The 23767-nt window shown below is 43.4% G+C and overlaps 1 protein-coding gene across 5 annotated transcripts in view; it reads left to right on the forward strand.

The window, feature by feature from the left end:
- The window catches only part of ATF2 (activating transcription factor 2), a 127275-nt gene extending 107259 nt beyond the window's left edge, over positions 1 to 20016 (forward strand). For all 5 annotated transcript variants that reach the window (XM_063933407.1, XM_063933409.1, XM_063933408.1 and 2 more), the window contains one exon: positions 17462 to 20016. In XM_063933407.1, coding sequence (XP_063789477.1) covers positions 17462 to 17685 — 224 coding nt within the window. In that variant the 3' untranslated portion in view covers positions 17686 to 20016. The remainder of the gene's footprint in view (positions 1 to 17461) is intronic.
- Positions 20017 to 23767: the final 3751 nt, after the last annotated feature.

The following is a 23767-nucleotide window of genomic DNA, read 5'->3' on the forward strand; positions in this document are numbered from 1 at the left end:
TGGCTTTGTTTATGGAATTACGTGATAATGTCAGCACGCTGCAAAAGTCGGTTGACGACATGAGACGACCGGCAAACCAGTTAGTACCTGTACAGGCGTCTCAAACACCGTCAGGGGCTGTAAAACGCCCTTTGTTTCAGTCGGTCGACAGACCCAGACACGGACACCGAATCTAGTGTCGACGGTGAAGAAACGAACGTATTTTCCAGTAGGGCCACACGTTATATGATCACGGCAATGAAGGAGGCTTTGCATATCTCTGATACTGCAAGTACCACAAAAAGGGGTATTATGTGGGGTCTGAAAAAACTACCTGTAGTTTTTCCTGAATCAGAGAAATTGAATGACGTGTGTGATGAAGCGTGGGTTACCCCTGATAAAAAAACTGCTAATTTCAAAGAAGTTATTGGCGTTATACCCTTTCCCGCCAGAGGTTAGGGGCGCGCTGGGAAACACCCCCTAGGGTGGACAAGGCGCTCACACGTTTATCCAAACAAGTGGCGTTACCGTCTCCTGATACGGCCGCCCTCAAGGATCCAGCTGATAGGAGGCTGGAAAATACTCTAAAAAGTATATACACACATACTGGTGTTATACTGCGACCAGCAATCGCCTCAGCCTGGATGTGCAGTGCTGGGGTGGCTTGGTCAGATTCCCTGACTGAAAATATTGATACCCTGGATAGGGACAGTATTTTATTGACTATAGAGCAATTAAAGGATGCATTCCTTTATATGCGAGATGCACAGAGGGATATCTGCACTCTGGCATCAAGAGTAAGTGCGATGTCCATATCTGCCAGAAGAAGTCTATGGACACGACAGTGGTCAGGCGATGCGGATTCCAAACAGCATATGAAAGTATTGCCGTATAAAGGGGAGGAATTATTTGGGGTCGGTCTATCGGATTTGGTAGCCACGGCAACAGCCGGGAAGTCCACCTTTTTACCTCAAGTCCCCTCCCAGCAGAAAAAGACGCAGTCTTTTCAGCCGCAGTCCTTTCGTTCCTATAAGAACAAGCGAGCAAAAGGGCATTCATATTTGCCCCGAGGCAAAGGAAAGGGTAAGAGACTGCAGCAAGCAGCCCCTTCCCAGGAGCAGAAGTCCTCCCCGGCTTCTGCAAAGGCCTCAGCATGACGCTGGGACCTTACAAGCGGACTCAGGGGCGGTGGGGGGTCGCCTCAAGAATTTCAGCGCACAGTGGGCTCACTCGCAGGTGGACCCCTGGATCCTGCAGGTAGTATCTCAGGGTTACAGGTTGGAATTCGAGAAGTCTCCCCCTCGCCGGTTCCTAAAATCTGCTTTGCCAACGTCTCCCTCAGACAGGGCGACGGTATTGGAAGCCATTCACAAGCTGTATTCTCAGCAGGTGATAATCAAGGTACCCCTTCTACAACAGGGAAAGGGGTATTACTCCACGCTATTTGTGGTACCGAAGCCGGACGGCTCGGTAAGACCTATTCTAAATCTGAAATCTCTGAACCTGTACATACAAAAATTCAAGTTCAAGATGGAGTCACTCAGAGCAGTGATAGCGAATCTGGAAGAAGGGGATTTTATGGTGTCCTTGGACATCAAGGATGCTTACCTTCATGTCCCAATTTGCCCTTCACACCAAGGGTACCTCAGGTTCGTGGTACAAAACTGTCATTATCAGTTTCAGACGCTGCCGTTTGGATTGTCCACGGCACCCAGGGTCTTTACCAAGGTAATGGCCGAAATGATGATCCTTCTTCGAAGAGAAGGCGTATTAATTATCCCTTACTTGGACGATCTCCTGATAAGGGCAAGATCCAGAGAACAGCTGGAGGTCGGAGTAGCACTAACTCAAGTAGTGCTCCAACAGCACGGGTGGATTCTGAATTTTCCAAAATCCCAACTGATCCCGACGACACGTCTGCTGTTCCTAGGGATGATTCTGGACACTGTTCAGAAAAAGGTATTTCTTCCGGAGGAGAAAGCCAGGGAGTTATCCGAACTCGTCAGGAACCTCCTAAAACCAGGGACAGTGTCTGTGCATCAATGCACAAGAGTCCTGGGAAAAATGGTGGCTTCTTACGAAGCGATTCCATTCGGCAGATTCCATGCACAAATTTTTCAGTGGGATCTGCTAGACAAATGGTCCGGATCGCATCTGCAGATGCATCAGCGGATAAAATTGTCGACAAGGACAAGGGTCTCTCTGCTATGGTGGTTGCAGAGTGCTCATCTGTTAGAGGGCCGCAGATTCGGCATACAGAACTGGGTCCTAGTGACCACGGATGCCAGCCTGAGAGGCTGGGGAGCGGTCACACAAGGAAGAAACTTCCAGGGCGTGTGGTCAAGCCTGGAAACGTCTCTTCACATAAATATACTGGAACTAAGAGCAATCTACAATGCTCTAAGCCTGGCAAAACCTCTGCTTCAGGGTCAGCCGGTGTTGATCCAGTCGGACAACATCACGGCAGTCGCCCACGTAAACAGACAGGGCGGCACAAGAAGCAGGAGGGCAATGGCAGAAGCTGCAAGGATTCTTCGCTGGGCGGAAAATCATGTGATAGCACTGTCAGCAGTGTTCACCACATGATTGTAGTCCATTGGGAAAGACCAATGGTGGACATGATGGCGTCCCGCCTCAACAAAAAACTGGACAGGTATTGCGCCAGGTCAAGAGACCCTCAGGCAATAGCTGTGGACGCTCTGGTAACACCATGGGTGTACCAGTCAGTGTATGTGTTCCCTCCTCTGCCTCTCATACCCAAGGTACTGAGAATTATACGGCAAAGGGGAGTAAGAACGATACTAGTGGCTCCGGACTGGCCAAGAAGGACTTGGTACCTGGAACTTCAGGAGATGCTCACGGAAGATCCGTGGTCTCTACCTCTAAGAAGGGATCTGCTTCAGCAGAGACCGTGTCTATTCCAAGACTTACCGCGGCTGCGTTTGACGGCATGGCGGTTGAACGCCGGATCCTAAGGGAAAAAGGCATTCCGGAAGAGGTCATCCCTACCCTGGTCAAAGCCAGGAAGGAGGTGACTGCACAACATTATCACCGCATTTGGAGAAAATATGTTGCATGGTGTGAGGCCAGGAAGGCCCCGACAGAGGAATTTCAACTGGGTCGATTCCTACATTTCCTGCAAACAGGATTATCTATGGGCCTCAAATTAGGGTCCATTAAGGTTCAAATTTCGTCCCTGTCGATTTTCTTCCAGAAAGAATTGGCTTCAGTTCCTGAAGTCCAGACTTTTGTAAAAGGAAAATATATATTTCAAGGACGGCTGGAGTCAGAAAATCTGACTCGCTGTTTATACTGTATGCACCCAACAAGCTGGGTGCTCCTGCTTCTAAGCAGACGATTGCTCGTTGGATTTGTAGCACAATTCAACTGGCACATTCTGTGGCAGGCCTGCCACAGCCTAAATCTGTCAATGCCCACTCCACAAGGAAGGTGGGCTCATCTTGGGCGGCTGCCCGAGGGGTCTCGGCATTACAACTCTGCCGAGCAGCTACGTGGTCAGGGGAGAACACGTTTGTAAAATTCTACAAATTTGATACCCTGGCTAAGGAGGACCTGGAGTTCTCTCATTCGGTGCTGCAGAGTCATCCGCACTCTCCCGCCCGTTTGGGAGCTTTGGTATAATCCCCATGGTCCTGACGGAGTCCCCAGCATCCACTAGGACGTCAGAGAAAATAAGAATTTACTCACCGGTAATTCTATTTCTCGTAGTCCGTAGTGGATGCTGGGCGCCCATCCCAAGTGCGGATTGTCTGCAATACTTGTACATAGTTATTGTTACAAAAAAATCGGGTTGTTTATTGTTGTGAGCCATCTTTTCAGAGGCTCCTACGTTATCATACTGTTAACTGGGTTCAGATCACAAGTTGTACGGTGTGATTGGTGTGGCTGGTATGAGTCTTACCCGGGATTCAAAATCCTTCCTTATTGTGTACGCTCGTCCGGGCACAGTATCCTAACTGAGGCTTGGAGGAGGGTCATAGGGGGAGGAGCCAGTACACACCACCTAGTGGTCAAACTTTTAAATTTTGTGCCCTGTCTCCTGCGGAGCCGCTATTCCCCATGGTCCTGACGGAGTCCCCAGCATCCACTACGGACTACGAGAAATAGAATTACCGGTGAGTAAATTCTTATTTTTCAGCAATTTAGAAAACTAATTTGCCAGCACTCACGGTTTAGATGAACGTGGAGAGTTTTATTCTCAAAGAAAAACCCATGTGAAGCACAATCTGGTAGCCGTGGCCCAACAGCTGTTTCAACCAAAACGGTTTTCCTCAGGGCGCCTGAGGAAAACCGTTTTGGTTGAAACAGCTGTGAGTGTAATTATTATTGTCTTTTACCCTGCACCACCACCTTGCCAATGATTCACAATAGCTTTTAGTGCTGTCTTTTTCCAGAACTTTATATAAATATATATATATGGATCTCCCCGGTGCCCTCACATTCCATTTTTCAGTAAATTGAAACGTTGATCTACTATCGTGGTCTCTGAGAAACGCTTATTACCTGAGTGCCGCACATTACATCAGACTGCTGCTGCCTGTTCTCTCTCTTTTCACTCATGGCTCCTTGTTGTCAGCGGACGGAAACGGAGTTACGCTATTGTATTTCTTTTTCTAAATTTGTTGCATGTTGGAAGAAGACTAAGAACACATTCTGGGTCCGGAATATACAATTTATTTGTGAAACTGTGGTGCGCCTAAGGACGGTTTGATGATAAAAATCTTTCATTGTTTCTGTATGTTTGGATGTTAGGTGACATCTTTTATATAATTTAATAGTCCAAGTGGGCAGCATATTAGCGCATGTAGGTATCTTCATCACATAAAAAGATTATATATATATATATTTCATCACATAAAAAGATTATATATATATATATATATATATATATATATATATATATATATATATATAGCGAAAGCGATGTCCAAGAAAAAGATACGGCACTCTAGGACTTAGTAAAACATGCCTATGGCAACTTAAAGCAAAGCTGACAGCGCAGTTGTGACACAACTATGCTGCGCTGTCAGCTTTGCTTTAAGTTGCCATTGGCATGTTTTACTAAGTCCTAGAGTGCCGTATCTTTTTCTTGGACTGTGTAATATCATTTACTGGCACCTGGGCATCATATACCGGACGGAATATAGGAGTGCCGGTCCTTGTTTTGGTTTATATATATATATATATATATATATATATATATATATATATATATATATATATATATGAAGCCGGGCATTCACTGGCTTCATTTAGACCATGGGTCTTCATCCTGTGGCCCTCCAGCTGCTGTGAAACTACACATCCCAGCATGCCCTGCCACAGTTTTGCTATTAAGGTATGCTAAAACTGAGGCAGGGCATGCTGGTATATGTAGTTCCACAGCAGCTGGAGGGTCGCAGGTTGAAGACCCATAATTTAGACATTTTATAATTGATCATGTCCCCACTTCATTGCGTGGAGGTGATAGAGCGAAATTGCTATTAATTAAAGAGTCCAAATGGATTGTTCGTTTGGGGACCATCTCCCCGGGTGGTCTCAATGAAAAAATTTACTGGAACATGTTATAATTCTTGTGACAGATTATATGATATGGTGCCTGTTTATGTTTATGAATAATTGCACTTTGATGTTTCACACTGTGATTATTGGTTCCTGTTTTGTTTTTGTTGCATATTGTGACATTTGTATTTACCACAATGTGTTTTGTTATATATGTATTTTTTGTGTCTGTTATACACCCCTGCTGTCTCACATGTGGGCAGACTCCCATGGGGCCGTTAGTTGCACCTATACTCTTGGAGTACGGGAGTGAGGCCGAGGAGATTGCATCAATGCGTCTCCATGGTAACCCGCTCCGCCTCCAATGAGTGCCGCTGTGATTGGCCGTGGTGGATGACGGGACCACGATGAGCCGGAAGGAGCTGCCTTCTGGTGTCTAGACAGCCAGCGCATGCTGATGCGGTTAGGCCCATGTGGAACGCAAGTGAGTCGTTCCCATGGTTACCGGAGCCGCTGCTGCGGAAGTGGGACTTGTCAGTGTGGCGGACGGATAGGCTCTCAACGAGCAAATGCACGGCAGGTGAGTGTTTGGTGGGCTATATAGGTGGGGCTATTTGAGTATTGTATTGTAATGGTATGGTCCCGAGGAAGGGGTTGTATCCCCGAAAACGTTCGACTCAATACAGATTTCTTCTATATGTAAGTCTCCTGAGTGCCTTTCTTTACATTGGAGTTATATATATATATATATATATATACACTGTGTATATGTATGTATATATATATATTGTGACCAGGAATCACATACACGGGAACTCAGATGAACACTTTCAGTGTTTATTTTGTAGCAGAAGTCCATATGCAGTCGTTATTATAGGCAGTAGCATACAGGCACACTGAGCATAGCAGACTCTTGATAGCCTCCAGTGGTCCGTAGTCTAACCCACACAACCCGGCCTATCACCTGGACACTAACTGCCATCAGGAGCAAGGTGACTCTGTCCTGGAAACCCTTATATCAGGAAATCCCAGGTGCTGCTGATCACACACCTGGGATTCTGCTACTGCTTCCAAAACCTGGTCTGGATCCTCCACATTACTTTCACATGGAAAAATGCTGTCTCTGCCACACTCCTCACCCCTTAGCTTCAAACACCCTGGTGAAGCTATACTATTTTCAGGCGAGCTCTCTGCCTCGCCCACCCCTACCTGTGTCATCCGCCCAGGTACACAGCTTTCCACCACCTTCCAGAGGTCACCCACGTCGCCTTCTTCCTCCTCCCCTAGCTTCACCATAGGGTTGCTTGGAGGAATAGGACCTACAAACCTCCTGGAAAGGGCATCGGCATTGAGGTGCTGTTTCCCCGGACGATGCCTCACCTCAGACTTAAATGGCTGCAAAGCCAAAAACCAACGTGTGACACGAGCATTCACCTCTTTGTTTGTATGCATCCACTGTAAGGGTGCATGGTCTGTGACCAACAAAAACTCTTGTCCCAATAAATAATACCTTAATGACTCAACTGCCCATTTAATGGCCAAGCACTCCTGCTCTACAGTTGAGTACCTGCGCTCTCTGGGCAATAATTTATGGCTAAGGTAGAGGATGGGCTTCTCCTCTCCATCAACCTCTTGGGATAGGACCGCTCCTAATCCTGTACCAGAGGCATCCGTTTGTAACACAAATTGCTTTTTAAAGTCAGGAGCTTGCAAGACAGGCTCAGTACACAAACCTCGTCTTAAATCCTGCCAAGCCGTTTCCACTGGTCTAGACAACGTTATCTTGTCTGGGAATTGTTTTTTAAGACATTCGGTTAGTGGAGCCGCTCTAGCGGCAAAATCTCGAATGAACCTGCGATAATATCCGACCAAACCGAGAAATGTCCTAAGTTGTGATTTACATTTAGGTCTAGACCAGGTGAGGACTGCTTCGACCTTACTAGGCTGAGGTTTAACCTGTCCTCTGCCCACAATGTACCCCAAATACTTGGCCTCAATCATACCAGTGTCACATTTCTCATGGTTGGCGGTAAACCCGTGTGCCCGTAGAGACTGTAAAACGGCTTCTACCTTTGGTAGGTGTGACTCCTAGTCGGAGCTGAAAATAACAATGTCATCTAAATATGCAGTCGCATATTCCATGTGGGGCCGCAGCAACTTATTCATAGCTCTCTGGAAGGTTGCTGGGGCACCATGTAAACCAAATGGGAGCATTTTATATTGGAATAAACCTGGGGTAGAAAAGGCTGTTCTTGCCTTAGCAGCTTCTGTTAACGGGATCTGCCAATAACCTTTTGTCAAATCAAATGTAGTGAGATATTGACTATTGGCTACATTTTCTACCAACTCATCAACCCGGGGCATAGGGTAAGAATCAAACCGGGACACTTGATTTAATTTTCGGAAGTCATTGCAGAACGGTAAGGCACCTGAAGGCTTCGGTATTAGGACAATTGGATTATTCCACTCACTGGTGGATTCTTCTATAACCCCTAGGCGTAACATCTCTTCCACCTCCTGCTTTACCGCTGCCCGCTTCGCTTCGGGTATGCAATTGCGATATGGCCTCTGTTTAATGACCACCCCGGGTGGAGTCACAACATCATGTTGTATGATCTGTGTCTTTCCCGGAATGTCAGAAAACACATTTTGGTAGCATTTCACCAAGCTCACCACTTCCCGTTTCTGTTCAGGAGTAGGCGTGACTTCAATGGGTACCTGGCATTCTGAAACCTTTTTAGCTACCGGGGCCGATTGGCAATTTCCTTCCAGGGTTTTAACAGGTTTACATGGTAGACTTGTACCTCCCTCCTTCTTCCCTCCTGTCGGACCCTGTAATTGACTGGTCCCACTGCCTCAATGATCTCATAAGGGCCCCGCCATTGTGTATACATATTGCTTTCTGTGGTGGGCACCAGCACTAACACTTTGTCTCCCGGATTAAAGAAACGGTTGACTGAGGTGACGTCATACCTCTGTTTCTGATGTTGTTGGGCCCTTTCCATGTGTTCGTTCAGCAGTGGCGCAATCTGTCTTAGACGGCCGTATAACTGGGCCACAAACTGAACGTTAGGGTCCTGGCATGGTTGTTCTTCCCACCTTTCTTTTAAGAGATCTAGAATTCTTCTGGGCTGTCTCCCATAGAGGAGCTCAAAGGGACTAAACCCTGTAGAGGATTGGGGTACCTCTCTGACCGCAAACATCAAAGTAAGGTAGGAGCAGATCCCAATCTCGTTTTTCTTGTGACACTGCCCTCTTTATCATTTGCTTAAGGGTTTTATTAAATCTTTCTACCAGGCCATCTGTCTGCGGGTGGTACACCAAGGTGGTAATTCTGTTTACGTTTAGCAACCGACATAAATCTTTCATGAGTTTAGACATGAAAGGTGTACCTTGGTCTGTTAAGACCTCTTTCGGTATTCCTAGGTGGGTATACATGGTTAGTAGTTCTCTGGCAATAGTGCCATATTTCATATTGTGCAGGGGTATAGCCTCTGGGTACCTGGTGGCATAATCAACTACCACCAATATGTATTGGTGCCCTCGAGCAGATTTTTCCACTGGCCCTATCAGATCCATACCAATCCGCTCAAAAGATACGAAAATGATAGGGAGGGGTACCAGTGGAGCTCTAAACTCTGGCCGGGGGGCTGTCCTTTGGCAGACTGGGCATTCCTGACAATACCTCTTAACGGAAGTATAGATGCTGGGCCAAAAGAACCTTAATTGGATGCGTTGGAGTGTTTTCTCCTCCCCTAGATGGCCACCCCACAAATGCGTATGGGCAGCTTCTAACACCAATCGCTCCAGTTTTCGGGGAACCGAGAGCTGATCTACCTTTTTCCCTTGTAAAGTAGAGACACGATATAGCAAATCATTTTTCAACACAAAATATGGTACACCCTCTGATGGTAAAGCATCAACTACCCTGCCGTTAACTACTTTAACAGTCTCAAAGGTGTGTGCCAAATTGCCGTCATCGCGTTTATCTCTCCCAAAGTCCTGCAGTGATATCTTCTCACCAACTGGGTTCCAATGGGCCTCGGACTCAGTCTCTTGGGGTGGTCTGGGACTGGCAGCCTCTCTCCCGGATGCTAAACTTTGATAGTCTCTGTCTTCTGAGTTATTTCAGTGGTTGACAGTTTGTTAGTAGCATGCCAGGTAACCAGCTCCTGCAGCAATGGAAAGTCCCAGCCCAGGATCAGCGGTACGGGGGTCTGGAGGTCACCGCCGCTACCACCTTTAACAACCGACCTTGAACGGTTAGGGGTAAGTAGACACGTGGGCACTCCTCCATATCGCCATGGACCCACAACACCCTGACAGGAGGCCGGACCTTGTCAGTCCCCGGAGGAACCACGTTGGCCGCGCCAATGGTGAGCTCACTGCCGGTATCCACCAAGGCCCAAATCTCCCGGCTTTCCACCTGAACCTGTACCCGGAACAGGGAGGACTCTGCTTGGGATAACCCCGCCGCCGCCATGCTGACCAACGGCTGAGCCGTTTTCCCCGCACTGCAATCCATCGGCTCGCCCTGTTTCGGGCAGTCCCGCCGCACATGACCAGGCTCACCGCACTCAAAGCACACCAAGGGAGGCGGAGCCTTTGGTTTAACCACTAGGACCTGAGTTCTAGGTTTAGGTGTTGGCCCGTATCCTGACCTGGATTTATTCAGCTTTCCCAGGGTCAGGTGCCGCTCAATCACCACTGCCAACTCCTCAAATGTCTGGGGGTCAGCCTGAAGGGCCCACTGCTGCACCGAACGGTCTAACACCTGCATAGCCTGGTCCATTGCGACTACCTCCAGAATCTGTACTACAGAATTTTTATCGGGCTGCAACCAGGCCTTTGCCAGTCAGGCTAGTTTGACCAGTTGAATCCTGGGAGGCTCAGAGCCCTCCAGCTGCCAATCATGGAATTCCTGGGCTTTGCTGGGCCCCGTCACTCCAATCCTATCCAGTATAGCCTTTTTCAGGGCAGGATAGGAGCGTGCCTCAGCCACAGTCATATCCACATACGGCCGCTGTGCCTCCCGTTAAACAGGGAGCCAGCCTGTCAGACCATTCCTCCGCAGGCCATCCTAACTGCGTGGCCGTGCGCTCAAACTTGCAAAGGAATGCCTCTATATCATCTGCTGGGGTGAGCTTCAGTAGCCTTCCCTGCTCTGGCTCAGATTTATTTAGCGCTTTTAACTCATCACACATTTGAATTTGAGTTTGCTGTCTTTCAGCCTGGGTTCGTTGGGCCTCATGCAACATTTGAATCTGGGTTTGTTGCCCAGCTATCTGGGTTTGTTGCCCCTCATGTAACATTTGAATCTGGGTTTGTTGCCCAGCTGCAAGTTCAACAAATTGTTTTAGCAATTCCTCCATATTGCCCTGAGTGGCCCCTTTAAGGACAAATCTAGGAGGTTTAATATAATGTGCCAGGCTTATCAAACAGTCCAAGCAGACACCTGCCTGTTTTGCTGGCTATTTAACACATAACAGCAGACAGTCTGCCAATAATGCTATGGCCCTTTGAGGCTGCCACTTGCACTGCATAACCAGAGAAGAAGAAATGTAAAAACTTGGAGTTTAAACACCGGTATGCTTACCAACAGTTTCTGCTGTACACCATGTCCTTGCTTGCATTCTCCACCAATTGTGACAAGGAATCACATACACGGTAACTCAGATGAACACTTTCAGTGTTTATTTTGTACAGCAGGTTACCACATAGCAAGTTAAGTCCATATGCAGTCAGTATGACAGGCTGTAGCATACAGGCACACTCAGCATAGCAGACTCTTGATAGGCTCCAGTGGTCCCTAGTCTAACCCACACAACCCGGCCTATCACCTGGACACTAACTGCCATCAGGAGCAAGGTGACTTTGTCCTGGAAACGGTTATATCAGGAAATCCCAGGTGCTGCTGATCACACACCTGGGATTCTGCTACTGCTTCCAAAACCTGGTCTGGATCCTCCACATTACTTTCACATAGAAAAATGCTGTCTCTGCCACAATGTAAGTGTGTGTGTGTGTGTGTGTGTGTGTGTGTGTGTGTGTGTGTGTGTGTGTGTTTGTATATATATATATATATATATATATGTGTGTGTGTGTGTGTGTGTGTGTGTGTGTGTGTGTGTGTGTGCACTATGTAGACAAAAGTGATTGGACACTGACAGCAAATAGATCAACAAGGTTTTGTTGACATCAGTACTTTGTAAGTCCACCAAGTGCAGTGATTACTGCAGACACCCTTTCTTAACAACCTGTCCACAAGTTCCTGGACAACAGCAGGCGTTATGTTTTGTCATTCCGCCTTAAGTACAGTCACCAACTGTAACACTGAAGGTCGAGTCGGCCTAGAACGCACTAGTCGCTCCAATTCGTCCTAGAGGTTCTCAATGAGGTTCAGAGCTGGCCAGTCCATCCAGCTTACAGAATTCTCTGTATACCAGTCCAACATCACCCTGGAAACATGACATTGTGCAGCCTACGATGATACTGTTTTTAAACTCTGTTAGCTCCTCCCAGCAAGCCATTTCATTAGCAAATGCTCAAATCAGTGCCCCCTATCCATTTTATACCTTCACAAACATATGTCTGCTGCAGGAGCACACCATTCTGCCTGCAGGTGGGGGGTGTTCAGTCACTTTTGTCCCCATAAACTCTTGTCAATTGCACATCCAGACGCTTCTACAATATTCCCTTTTGAGAGCCTAGTCCCTTTCTCCAGGTGTGGGTCATTAGATCTACACTAATAAGGTCTACAGTCCACTAATGGTCGACAGGGTCAAAGGGTCGACATGGAATAGGTAGACAGTAGAAAAGATTGACCCGGTCAAAAGGTCGACATGGAAATGGTCGACACAAAAAAAGGGAGACACCATTTTTTCCATTTATTGGTTGTTTTTGTCACTTTTCTGTCATAAAAAAAGCCCCATTAGTGTACAGCTTACCCTTGCATGGCGGACAAGGTTACTATTCCCAATCATAGTCCACATGAATCGTAAAGTATGAAAAAATTGAACAAAAATTCAAAACAAAAAAACTTGTGTTGATCATTGTCATGTTGACCTTTTGTACTGTCTACCTTTTTACGTTGACCCTTTGACCATTTTGACCTAATGTATGTCAACCATTAGTGGTCGACCTATTGACTGTAGACCTTTTGTAGTGTATATCTACAGACCAGATACCCCTTCTTCGCTTTCTCATTTCTTTCACTTTAAAATTTCTCCTTTGTGGGTTATTTGCTCATAAATGTAATTCATATATTAAAAACAATTGTGATATAAAGCTAGAATGCTTAAAGTTGTCCCAAAATCCAATATGATTTATATGAAACAAGTAAATGTATACACTCCCTCATGATGTTTGGGGTGGCATCTGTCTTGTGGGTGACCCGATTTGTGCTTAGATGCTTAAGTATGTGAAAAAAAGAGTGACAACAGCGCCCCCTGGTGTAGTATTGAAAAATAAATCAGGGAAAAAAAGCAAGTGTAAATGTATTATGTATTATTTATTTAACATATAGCGTAGCAAATTCCGTTGCGCTTTACAATTGTACACAATGATGAGATAAAACTGGGTAATAACAAACAGTCAAAGAGGTAGGAAGGCCCTGCTTGCAAGATTACAATCTATAGACGGAAATGTGACGAAACGGTGTACGTTTTTGCCTCCTTCTGGTCCCAGAACATCCGCTCTGCACAGGAGCATGTTCAGTGCTAACAGATGACAGATAGGCTTAGCACATGGGCATACTAACCACTCTGCATTGACCCCCTAGGTATTAATACGGTAATGGTTGCAAAGGTTGCCTCGGTTCTTGTGCTGGGATTTGTGTGTAGCATACTGGACTGGTCTTCACACGCACTAGAAAGGCTTTTTTTTTTTTTTGGGGGGGGGGGGGGGTTTAAGTGCAACTGTGACATAATAGGAAATTGTTATCAACTGTAGTAGCTCAAGCGTTTACATGGAAAAAGACTATGTAAACACTTCATAACTGCATCTCATGGCATTTACAGTGCACGCTCATTGAGATGAATGTACAGTTTCAGTTGCACGAACACAAAGCAGACACATGGATTGGAATGAGAAGCATTCCCAATAATGCAACACAAGTTAAAAGCACATAGAAGATGCACGTACAGTATGTAGTGTCTCATTTGGCAACACGGAATCATTTCACAGCCCAGTGCTTATCTTGTAGAAACACATGTTAAAAGCAGAGTTTTGAACATGGTGGGAATGTAGCGATGTATTTACTCTCAAATGCAATGCAAGTTTGCACTGAACTAAGAAAAAAGCCTACTCATTCGTTTCCTGCAGGGGATTTGTTTTTGTCTTTTTTTAGATCACGCCTCGGTGTCTCTAGCACTGAAAAGACTGACTTTATACCCGGCTTAGATTTTGCATGCAGAAGATTTAATAAACCCAGGTCCTTTTATCAGTTTCTCACATTTCTCCATAACCAAAAATCCATCCAAAGAAAAGATCTGCATGTTTTCAAAACAGGAGTGTTGCCTGATTTATAGGTAGAATTTGTCTCCTATTCATATTACCATTATTGTTCGGAATGATTTAAAAAATCAAGATCCAATAGACATTGCCATATATTGAAAAATCACCACTGTAGAACTATAAGAAAAGTAACACTTGTATTTATAAAATAGGAGAACTACCATTCTTTAATATTTAATAAAATATGTGAAATATATACATATACATGAGTATATATGTGCGTGTGTGTGTGTGTGTCCATATAGACACATACGCATAGATACATAGCTTGAGAAAGGGGTTGGAATTCTCGAAAACATTGATGCTGAATCCTGCAGTCCCTGGAGTGTTACCTGTTTTTGCTGTTGTTGTTTTATTTTTATATATATATATATATATATATATATATATATATATATATATACACACAAACAGAAAGTTCAGCACTCACCATAGCAAGCTCCCTTATCCTCACAACATTTGTATATATTTGGGTTGGTGGCCATGGGCTGCATGCACCCCACCCTATTAGCTGAATACCCCTGCTTCGCTACGGAATTTAAAGAATAATGCCAATTTTTGTCAGGCCGCACCCCTGGGCTTCCCCGGATTGATGCTGTACAAATGCTGGTGCTGAGGAGAATAGTCTGCCTCCTTCTCTGCCCCGTCCCGCCTCTGATGCTGCCCTGCTCAGTGCTGTAACTGCTGGGATGACAGGCCAAGCTCTGTATGTTAAATTTGTAAGGTTTGCAGGGATAGGCTGACTCTATTCCAAAGGGCCCTAGGTCTCCTTGCTTAGCTTCTCGCTCTCCTTAGGGCTCCTCTTTTGAGGTAAAAAGGTAAAGATTTTTGCACAACACTTTAGGTCACTGGGAGAGCTGTCGGTGCCCTTTACACAGCAGATAAGCAGTTGCTGACTATCAAGCTTTCCAGGAACAGAGCATTGTGTCCTCCCCCTCCGTGACTTGGTATCGCCGGCACCATTTTTCTCCTCTGTGAGGGGTGAATTTACAGTAATCATCTCACCCCTTTTAACCCCTATTTGGGTGGAATTTTTAAAAATCCCATCTTAGTGGGTGCCTGCATCACAAAGGCAAGCTACTGTCCAAATGTCCGTATGGTTCAGGAGATTCTGTGATGAGTCAGTGGTATTTGCCCCCCCCCCCCCCCCCCTCTCTCTCTCTCTCTCTCTCTCTCTATATCTATATATATATATATATAAATGTATATATATACATCCAATACGGCAGGCGGCACTGAGAGACTTGTACTTGACTTTAAGTATGCAGAAATACTGCGTAGGGTGTGCTTTATTGTGACGTTTTGGGCACTTCTCCCCTTCTTCAGACAAGGCAATGCGATAAACAGTGACTTTAAACAAAACAACACTAAACTTACCCCCTCCTCGTTTGCGTCAGCGGGTCCCTGGTCCCTCCGGCTGCCTTCCTGCAGTGGGCACTTCTGGCCGCTGCTCCCCCCGCTGCAGCAAGGCGGCCGGAGTGACCAAACGAGGAGGGGGTAAGTTTAGTGTTGTTTTGCTTATTTAAAGTCACTGTTTATCACATTGCCTTGTCTGAAGAAGGGGAGAAGTCCCCGAAACGTCACAATAAAGCACACCCCACGGGGTATTTTTCCATACTTGAAGTCAAGTACAAGTCTCTGAGTGCCGCCTGCTGTATTGCATATCTATGTTACCGGAGATTGCACCCCAGAGGAGAGGCACTGGAGCCAGTTATATATATATATATACTACCTTTTTGACCACGGCTTTGCCCACGTGGAAATCTTAACGCAATAAGACTATTTTCATTGCGCCCATCTTCAAGTTTAAGTTCACTACCCCTTCTCACGCTGATGGGGGCTACCCCTTCTCATGCTGATGGGGGCTGAACTTGGACTTAAATGGCATTGGGAGTGTCACTATTTAACTCAGCAACCCCGAAAACGATGGATTTTTACATGTCATCCCCTTCCCACCCCCACCCCTAGGGGTGTGTTTCCCCCACAGTATTTTTTTCCCAGATTGTAAGGCTTATGTGTACCAAGTTTGGTATAAATTGTTCCAGGCATTCCAAAATTATGCTGGAATATATATACATACACACATACATACGTTTATATATATATATATATATATATATATATATATATATATATATATATATAGGATGTGACATAGTGATGTAGCACTGTTTATTTTCAATGTGTCGGTATTGTTAGTTTGCGTTGTGTAGTTTGCATTGATACATGACAAAGTAAAGTTCTGAGCATATTGCTTTAATAAAGAGAACATTGTGTAATCAGAACCAAATGTATGAGAATGGAGCCCAGCTAGTAACCACACCTATGTGTAACTGATTTATAATGAGTTAAGGTGCATGAATTTTGGTCTAGTCTACACCGTGTATAGCCAGCGGGTACATTTTATAGTAGTCCTCCTCTTCTGTATGCGGGTGACCTTTTTCTATTTCAATAAGGGTGCTCCCAATAACTGCTTTATATAGGAGCCTTTTACAGGCTCTGATGCTTCATCAGCTGAGGCTTCCATGCATGATGCAACTCTGTGTTGCGGCTGCTGCAGCGTTGAATGTACGCATGTTGGCGGAGCGTATCTTGTGCGCTATTCTCATTGCTCAATCCTGTGTATTTTGATTGCATCTCCATGTATGACTGAAGAGACCTAGCTGTGCTGCAACGCCATTCTCGTATAGGCAGGGCTCAGTGACGGTGTGTCCATGGAACTGCAAGTTATGGGCCTGTTACTGTTAGTGTAGTTGGTGGATGGCCGCATGCCCAGGCCAATAATGGTGATCGTATAACCACATTTACCAGCATAACGATGTTGTAAATTTTTCTGGCATGCTGATTATTTTAAAGCCATAGGGGGAGATTTATCAAAGTTTGGAGAGAGATAAAGTACCAGCCAGTCCACTTCTAGCTGTGATGTAACAGGCTGTGTTAAAGCATCTCCCCCAAAGTCACTAAAGGCGAGTACTGACGGGAGAGATGTCTGCTGAGCGATCTTAACACAGACCGCTCAGCACACATCTCTCCCACCGCTCAGCACAGTGCGATGTGCTGAGCGAGGGGGGGGAGATGACGGGGGGGGGCACTCACTTCACACAGCGCTGAAGTGAGCGACCCGCTAGATTGAGCCTGCATGCTCGCTGGGGGGGCATACACACAGCAGTTCTGTGCTTAAAATCTAAGCAATCTAGTCAGATTGCTTAGCTTTTAAGCACGGATCTCTCCTTTAGTTTGCTGTTATCTCAGCCAATATTGCAGCATTTCTTACCAGCGCCACAGTCCTTTCAAAGGCATGCATTAATTAATTGCTGTAGTACTTTGCTCATTTGCACATGTATATAAGGTATGAACATATACTAAATTGTAAATGCTTTGTGTATAGGCATGCCACACTAACCAGGTCTGATCATGCACATACCTATTTTTATCGTTGTGCTAGATGCTGAAAAAGAAGAGAGCTCAGAAGACATCTCAATGCCTGGTAGCCCGCAGACAGAAGCAATTCAACACAGTTCAATCAGCACTTCCAATGGCGTGAGCTCCACCTCAGTGGCAGAAGCAATAGCGACATCTGTTCTCACCCAGATGGCAGACCAGAGTACAGAACCAGCCGCTTCACATGTTGCTCTGGCCCCGCCTCCGGCCCAACCTTCAGGAAGTTGATTAAAAATCTGTGTATTGCATCATGTCTTTACAAACGAATTGTGACTTTATAGGGGAAAACCAATGAAATGCCACTCTTTATTTTAGGAGCTGAAGAATAGTCTAAAATCCCATTTTACTTTAAACATTGTATCCTCTATGAACAAGTTCTGCTCTTGTTCAGGAACAATAGTTTTAGTTTTTTTCTAATCTAATTTAACAATATATTTTTTGTCTTCAACCATTTAATTTGTTCCTTTCTCCTCTGAACACACAGACACACACATACACATATGTGCGTGTGGGAGCTTAAAAATTTGCAACCTGACATTTGTTACTATACAATGGGTCTCTACTAAGACCCAGAGAAGGATATATGGTAATAGTATTTTCTGTATCACGTTTTATACCAAAGTTCTGCATAGTCCCTTTTGATCTTGATTATTTCCAAGGTCATAATGCACTAGGCATGAGAAAGAAAGACAAGACACTTTTCTTTTTAATCTTTTTGCCTTTTTTTATTTTTTATTGTGTACAGCTGGTAAGGGAGAATAATGGGACACACTTTAATATTTTTTGTGTTTTAGACTTTTTTTATTTACTTTTTTTTAATTGTATATGTTATGTGACTTATGAACGTTTTAATGGTCGGGATAGTCACCTTACTTTAATTGTATTAATGTAGGGGGGAGGGAGGAACAACTTTTGCTACTTATTTGCAAAAGCTGTAGTCTAAGTGCAATTCTTAATTTTTTTATTTTTTATTTTTTTTGTCTTTTTGGTATTTTATTTTTTATTTTTTTGCAAGCCTACTGAAAATTGTGAAAAGAAAATAATACCGTTGAGTGCTAGTTTATTAGTAACAAGTAGAATAGTTTCTGGAATTTCACAATGATGTGCTTCACTGGCTCCCCGACCTTATGTTTACTATGTGTGACTGCCAGAAACAGCCTAAAAACCTACATTATACAATTCAGAACATATTTTTGGCGTTGTGTTTGCAAGCTAAATTGTACTTAATCTTGTGTAAGCACTATCATCTTTCTGTAGCAAACTTTTGATACATATCTTGTAGAGAAACAAATCAGTATCTTATCTTGGAAATGTTAATATAATGTAAATGTGTGAGAGTCAGGGAATGGGAAGGGGTAATTGGGGGTGAGAATGGGACGCAGATTAAGCCAGCAATCTATGCTTGAATGTTTTTAAGATGCCTTCAATGTGATGCTGGCCTATGGAAGACTGCAGGTATAAATTAAAAATGTGTGTTGTATGATAACGGACATTCCATGACATAAGATAGTTTGTGTTGGAGGAGATGATTGTAACGTACACATTCTCATAATTGAGGTTGCGTGCAGGATATTGAATCCTCTTAATGTGCCATTATCTATTTTGATTCACAATGCAATATTTCAAGAATCACTAGTAGAGTGTTTACGTAATTTTAAATCGCTTTACGAAATTCTCATGTATATAATCAAAATTTTCAGAACCTACATACATGCAACAGTTACGTTATTTCCCTTTGTTCTCAAGAATTGTCATGTAGCCCTGTTGAACTAAATATTTTATTCAAAATTAAAGAATTTAGATGGTGGTTTTAGGAGATCTATGTTTAAGACAGACTTTAAAATAAATCAGTTTGCATCAATCATGTTTTAATTTGTACAGCTGTAAGCCAGCATGAATTAAATCACTGGGTACATTAGCAGTGATCCAAGCTGAGGACAGTGCACTACTTTTTATTATTAATGTTTAATTCTCCTGCTAAAGGGATGTACAATGCATTGTTTTGTCTAATGCCAATTAACCTCAGCTACATAAAAATGTGAATTTTGCAGGAAAGCTTTATATTATTTGTTTTTAAATTAATTTGTGAACTATTTGTTCTTAAACTCTAATGCAGACACTTCTCACTTTATTTGTACATTTCATTTTTTTGTGTTGTATTATAAAATTGTCACAGCTGTAAATTAAAATAACATCATGTACGTATGAAGAGTAAATGTTTTTGGTGAATGGTGTTAGTTCCAATATTAGAAAAAAAAATATGTATCTGTGTTACGCAAATAAGTGAATAAATCATTTGTTTTGAAGTCCATTCCATGACATGTCTATACGTAGCAGTTTCTAATATTTGGATTTAACATTTCACAAACTGTACGGCTTAACTTTAAGTACAGTTTGCATGAGTAAATTATGTATAAAAATAAAATGTTATTTAAAATTGTTTTTATTTTTAATAATCTTATTCAGTTACTGTATTTCCATGGTTTACAAATGTCTTTATGATCTGTCTAGGAGGCAAGCACATAAATGTACATTGAAATAAACATTTTAAAAATTAAAGAGAGGTTGTTGATGATTTATTTTATTTAAAGTTTAGGTTTCTAATACATGTATCGCACACCTTGCATGAGAAATATAATGTAAGATTGTACAAAATCACAACTATTGTTCATTATTTTTCCCACGGTGTACCTGAAATAAACATCTGTTAGAATACTGTAATGAAAAGAGTATTGTTTGTAACCCTGTAAATTCATTAATTTATTAGAGCTGATTCCATAAAATAACATTATTAATTTGACTTTTATATTTAAAATTAAAACGTTTAATATAAAATCATAAAAATGTAATTAAAACAAAAATATTCATAATTTCTATTGTTTGCATGTTACTATTATGATTTTATTTCGGTTAAGTATCTTTAAAAAAAAAAAGACACCCCTTATTAAAAAAAATCTGCTTATTAAAGGAGCATCATTACAAAACAAAACACTAAATTATTAAATCTTTCATTTCAATGGAAATAAATTGCACCTTTAAAATATACATTTAATTGTATATATCAAATTATCAACATATATTGATTTTGCTTCTGGTAATTACTGGTAAACAATATAATCAAACATCCATGTATTTTAGTATTCTGTTCATTCCAATTCTCAGTAAATACAGGTTGAGTATCCCATATCCAAATATTCCGAAATACGGATTTTTTTTTGAGTGAGATAGTGAAACCTTTGTTTTCTGATGGCTCAATGTACACAAACTTGGTTTAATACACCAAGTTATTAAAAATATTGTATTAAATGACCTTCAGGCTGTGTGTATAAGGTGTATATGAAACATAAATGCATTCTGTGCTTAGATTTAGGTCCCATCACCATGATATCTCATTATGGTATGCAACTATTCCAAAATACTTCTGGTCCCAAGCATTTTGGATAAGAGATACTCAACCTGTACCATATTTATATTTACAAGATTCTGCATGTATAACTGGAAACAAAAAAAACTCAACTACAGATGGGTCCACATTTATCTTGGCCTTTAATGGGATTAATTGAGCCAGGTCAATCAGATTTAATCACCTGCTGTAATTACTTAATCCCCTGATGTTTCGTTCTCTGTATTGTATTGCAGCTGAGAACAATAGATGAAGGGTTTATGTTGATAAACCATGGTGCACCTAGGCACAGCAAAGAAGTCAAGATAAATATGGACCCATCTGTAGTCACAATTCTTACTACTTGCAGAATTAAATATATACCTATGTCTAGAAATATAGCTTTCTTGTTAGAAAATATACTGTATATATTGATATTCAGGTGGTCAGACTGAGAAAACGGTCCTATGGTTAGGATCAGGTGACTGGTCTGTTTATTATGTGGTGTTACGGTTGGATGAAGGCCGATTATTGTGCACATCACAAGTACATATTTATATTATATAGCAGGCTCTACAGCTGTTGTCTAACTGCAGATCTTCGCATGCTTTGCCAGCTGCAAGGCACACTTGGACTGGTTGCCTACCACAGTTACTGGTGTATTCCTATTTTAGCTTGATGTTTTTAAATAATCATTAACACATTTTACTTATAAAATATTCAGATCTGAGAAAAGCAAATATTTAAAACATGAGATCATCTGAATGGCAGCAGCTAAGGGGTAGATGACTGTAAATGAAAAAACGTTTGCAATGTTATTATACTGTGGGAATATGTGCTTTTGATGTGTCGCAGTATAGGTACTAAAGTGTACATATGAAACATGTTATGTAGTCTTCATGAATACATATTAACCCTTTTCCAACGGAGACCATGGCCATTTTATTGTGGAGATATTATATTTGTTTTGTTTTCTACACACATCTTAATTAGGATACATAGGGGCAGATGTATTAATCCTGGAGAAGTGATAAAGCAGTGATAAGTGGAAGGTGATAACGCACCAGCCAATCATTATGGATTTGAAAAATGACAGCTAGGAGCTGATTGGCTGGTGCATTATCACCTTTCACTTATCACTTCTTTATCACTTCTCCAGACTGCATACATTTGCCCCATGATGATATAATCACACTCCTGCTTCTTGTGCTCAGGCAACATTAATAGTGAGTTGCAGGATAAATACACACTCTTTAAGGCTTTGCATGGGGCTATAAAGTGTATTCTGCAATATTGCTTTACAGGATCTGGGATTAATTTGAGGTTCTTATTTTAATCAAATTGTGAATACACATCTAATGTGGCAAGGTGACCTCAGTCAAATGGCCACTTACACTAACAATTACTATATGTCACACGCCAGCTCCCGGGACCCTGTTATCAGGTGAGGTGGTGTTCTTATACTGTTCTACAGATTCCTGTCCAATTTACCAATAGGGAGGCCAATCCCGGGCCGTTTTTTCAATCCTGGGATTCGGGATTGAAAAACGGTCAATCCCGGGATTGCAGTGGGGATTAGAGAAAATTGTAGGGAGCAGCACTGGAGGGAGGGTGTAGGTAGTGGTGCGGGAGGTAGGGAGGGTGTAGGTAGCGGTACGGGAGGTAGGGAGTGTGTAGGTAGTGGTGCGGGAGGTAGGGAGGGTGTAGGTAGCAGTGCGGGAGGTAGGGAGGGTGTAGGTAGCGGTGCGGGAGGTAGGGAGGGTGTAGGTAGCGGTGCGGGAGGTAGGGAGGGTGTAGGTAGCGGTGCGGGACTCAGGATAGAGGGTGTAAGTCGCGGCAGGGAGGGATGAAGGCTGCACGGAGGGAGAGAGGATCATGTGTGTAAGTAATAGTACTTACTATTAGACGGGCGGCAACCAATAACACACTGACTGAACGCGGCAGCATTTCAAATGAAGCACCGGCCGCCAGCCAACCAGAGCTGGCGGACCGGCAGCCAATCAGGGAAGCGGCCGCAGCAGTCGCTCCTGATTGGCTGCCGCTGCAGCTTCCCTGATTGGCTGCCGGTCCGCCAGCTCTGATTGGCTGGCGGCCGGCGCTACATTTGAAGTGCCGCGCGCGTTCAACTTGTTCATGGCTGCTGCCCGCCTAAATGAGTAAGTACTATTACTTACACACCCACCCTCCCGCCGCCGCACATGTGCAGTATAATCCCGTGAATCCCGGGATTGGATGCTCCAATCCCGGGATTCAAATCCCGGCATTTTTGGGCCCAAATCCCGGGATCCCGCCGATCCCGATCCCGGGATTGGCCTCCCTACTTACCAACTGAACATTCATCATTCACAGTAGCAATGTCCTCACCGGGAATTCCTACAGCTCTGGTGCATGGGTTCCGCATTCTTGGAATGACATCACTCGGACGTCCAGCCAATCTCAGGAAGGCAGGTCCGGGTGTATTTTTTAATTTTTTTTATTTACTACATAAAAATAAATAACAATAAAACCACTGATAGGTGAAGTGAATAACATTGATTATCTCATTACAATTGTATCTGTCATGGGGTGGGATATAGGAGGCAGCAATTGAATATTCTTTTTGTAGTTTAAATGGCAAAGCGTAAGGATCTCTGTGACTTTGACATTGCCAATTTGTAATAGCTGGGTCATGATGTTCAGGCTTGATTAATAAAAGAAAGTGTGCTTATCCAAACTCTTCTCTTATTCAACTGTCTAACAGGAATTGCTGGAATGGATGCATAAGAGGTCCATTCATGTGTTGATTCTTAAAATGATACCCTCGTACAAAATGCACCCAACAAAAAAAGCCATAAGCCGCTCATGGGTGGTCATTCCGAGTTGATCGCTAGCTGCTTCGTTCGCAGCGCACCGATCAGACGAAAAAAGGCACTTCTGCGCATGCGTATG

The sequence above is a fragment of the Pseudophryne corroboree genome, chromosome 7 (assembly GCF_028390025.1).
Source record: "Pseudophryne corroboree isolate aPseCor3 chromosome 7, aPseCor3.hap2, whole genome shotgun sequence".
NCBI lineage: Eukaryota > Metazoa > Chordata > Amphibia > Anura > Myobatrachidae > Pseudophryne > Pseudophryne corroboree.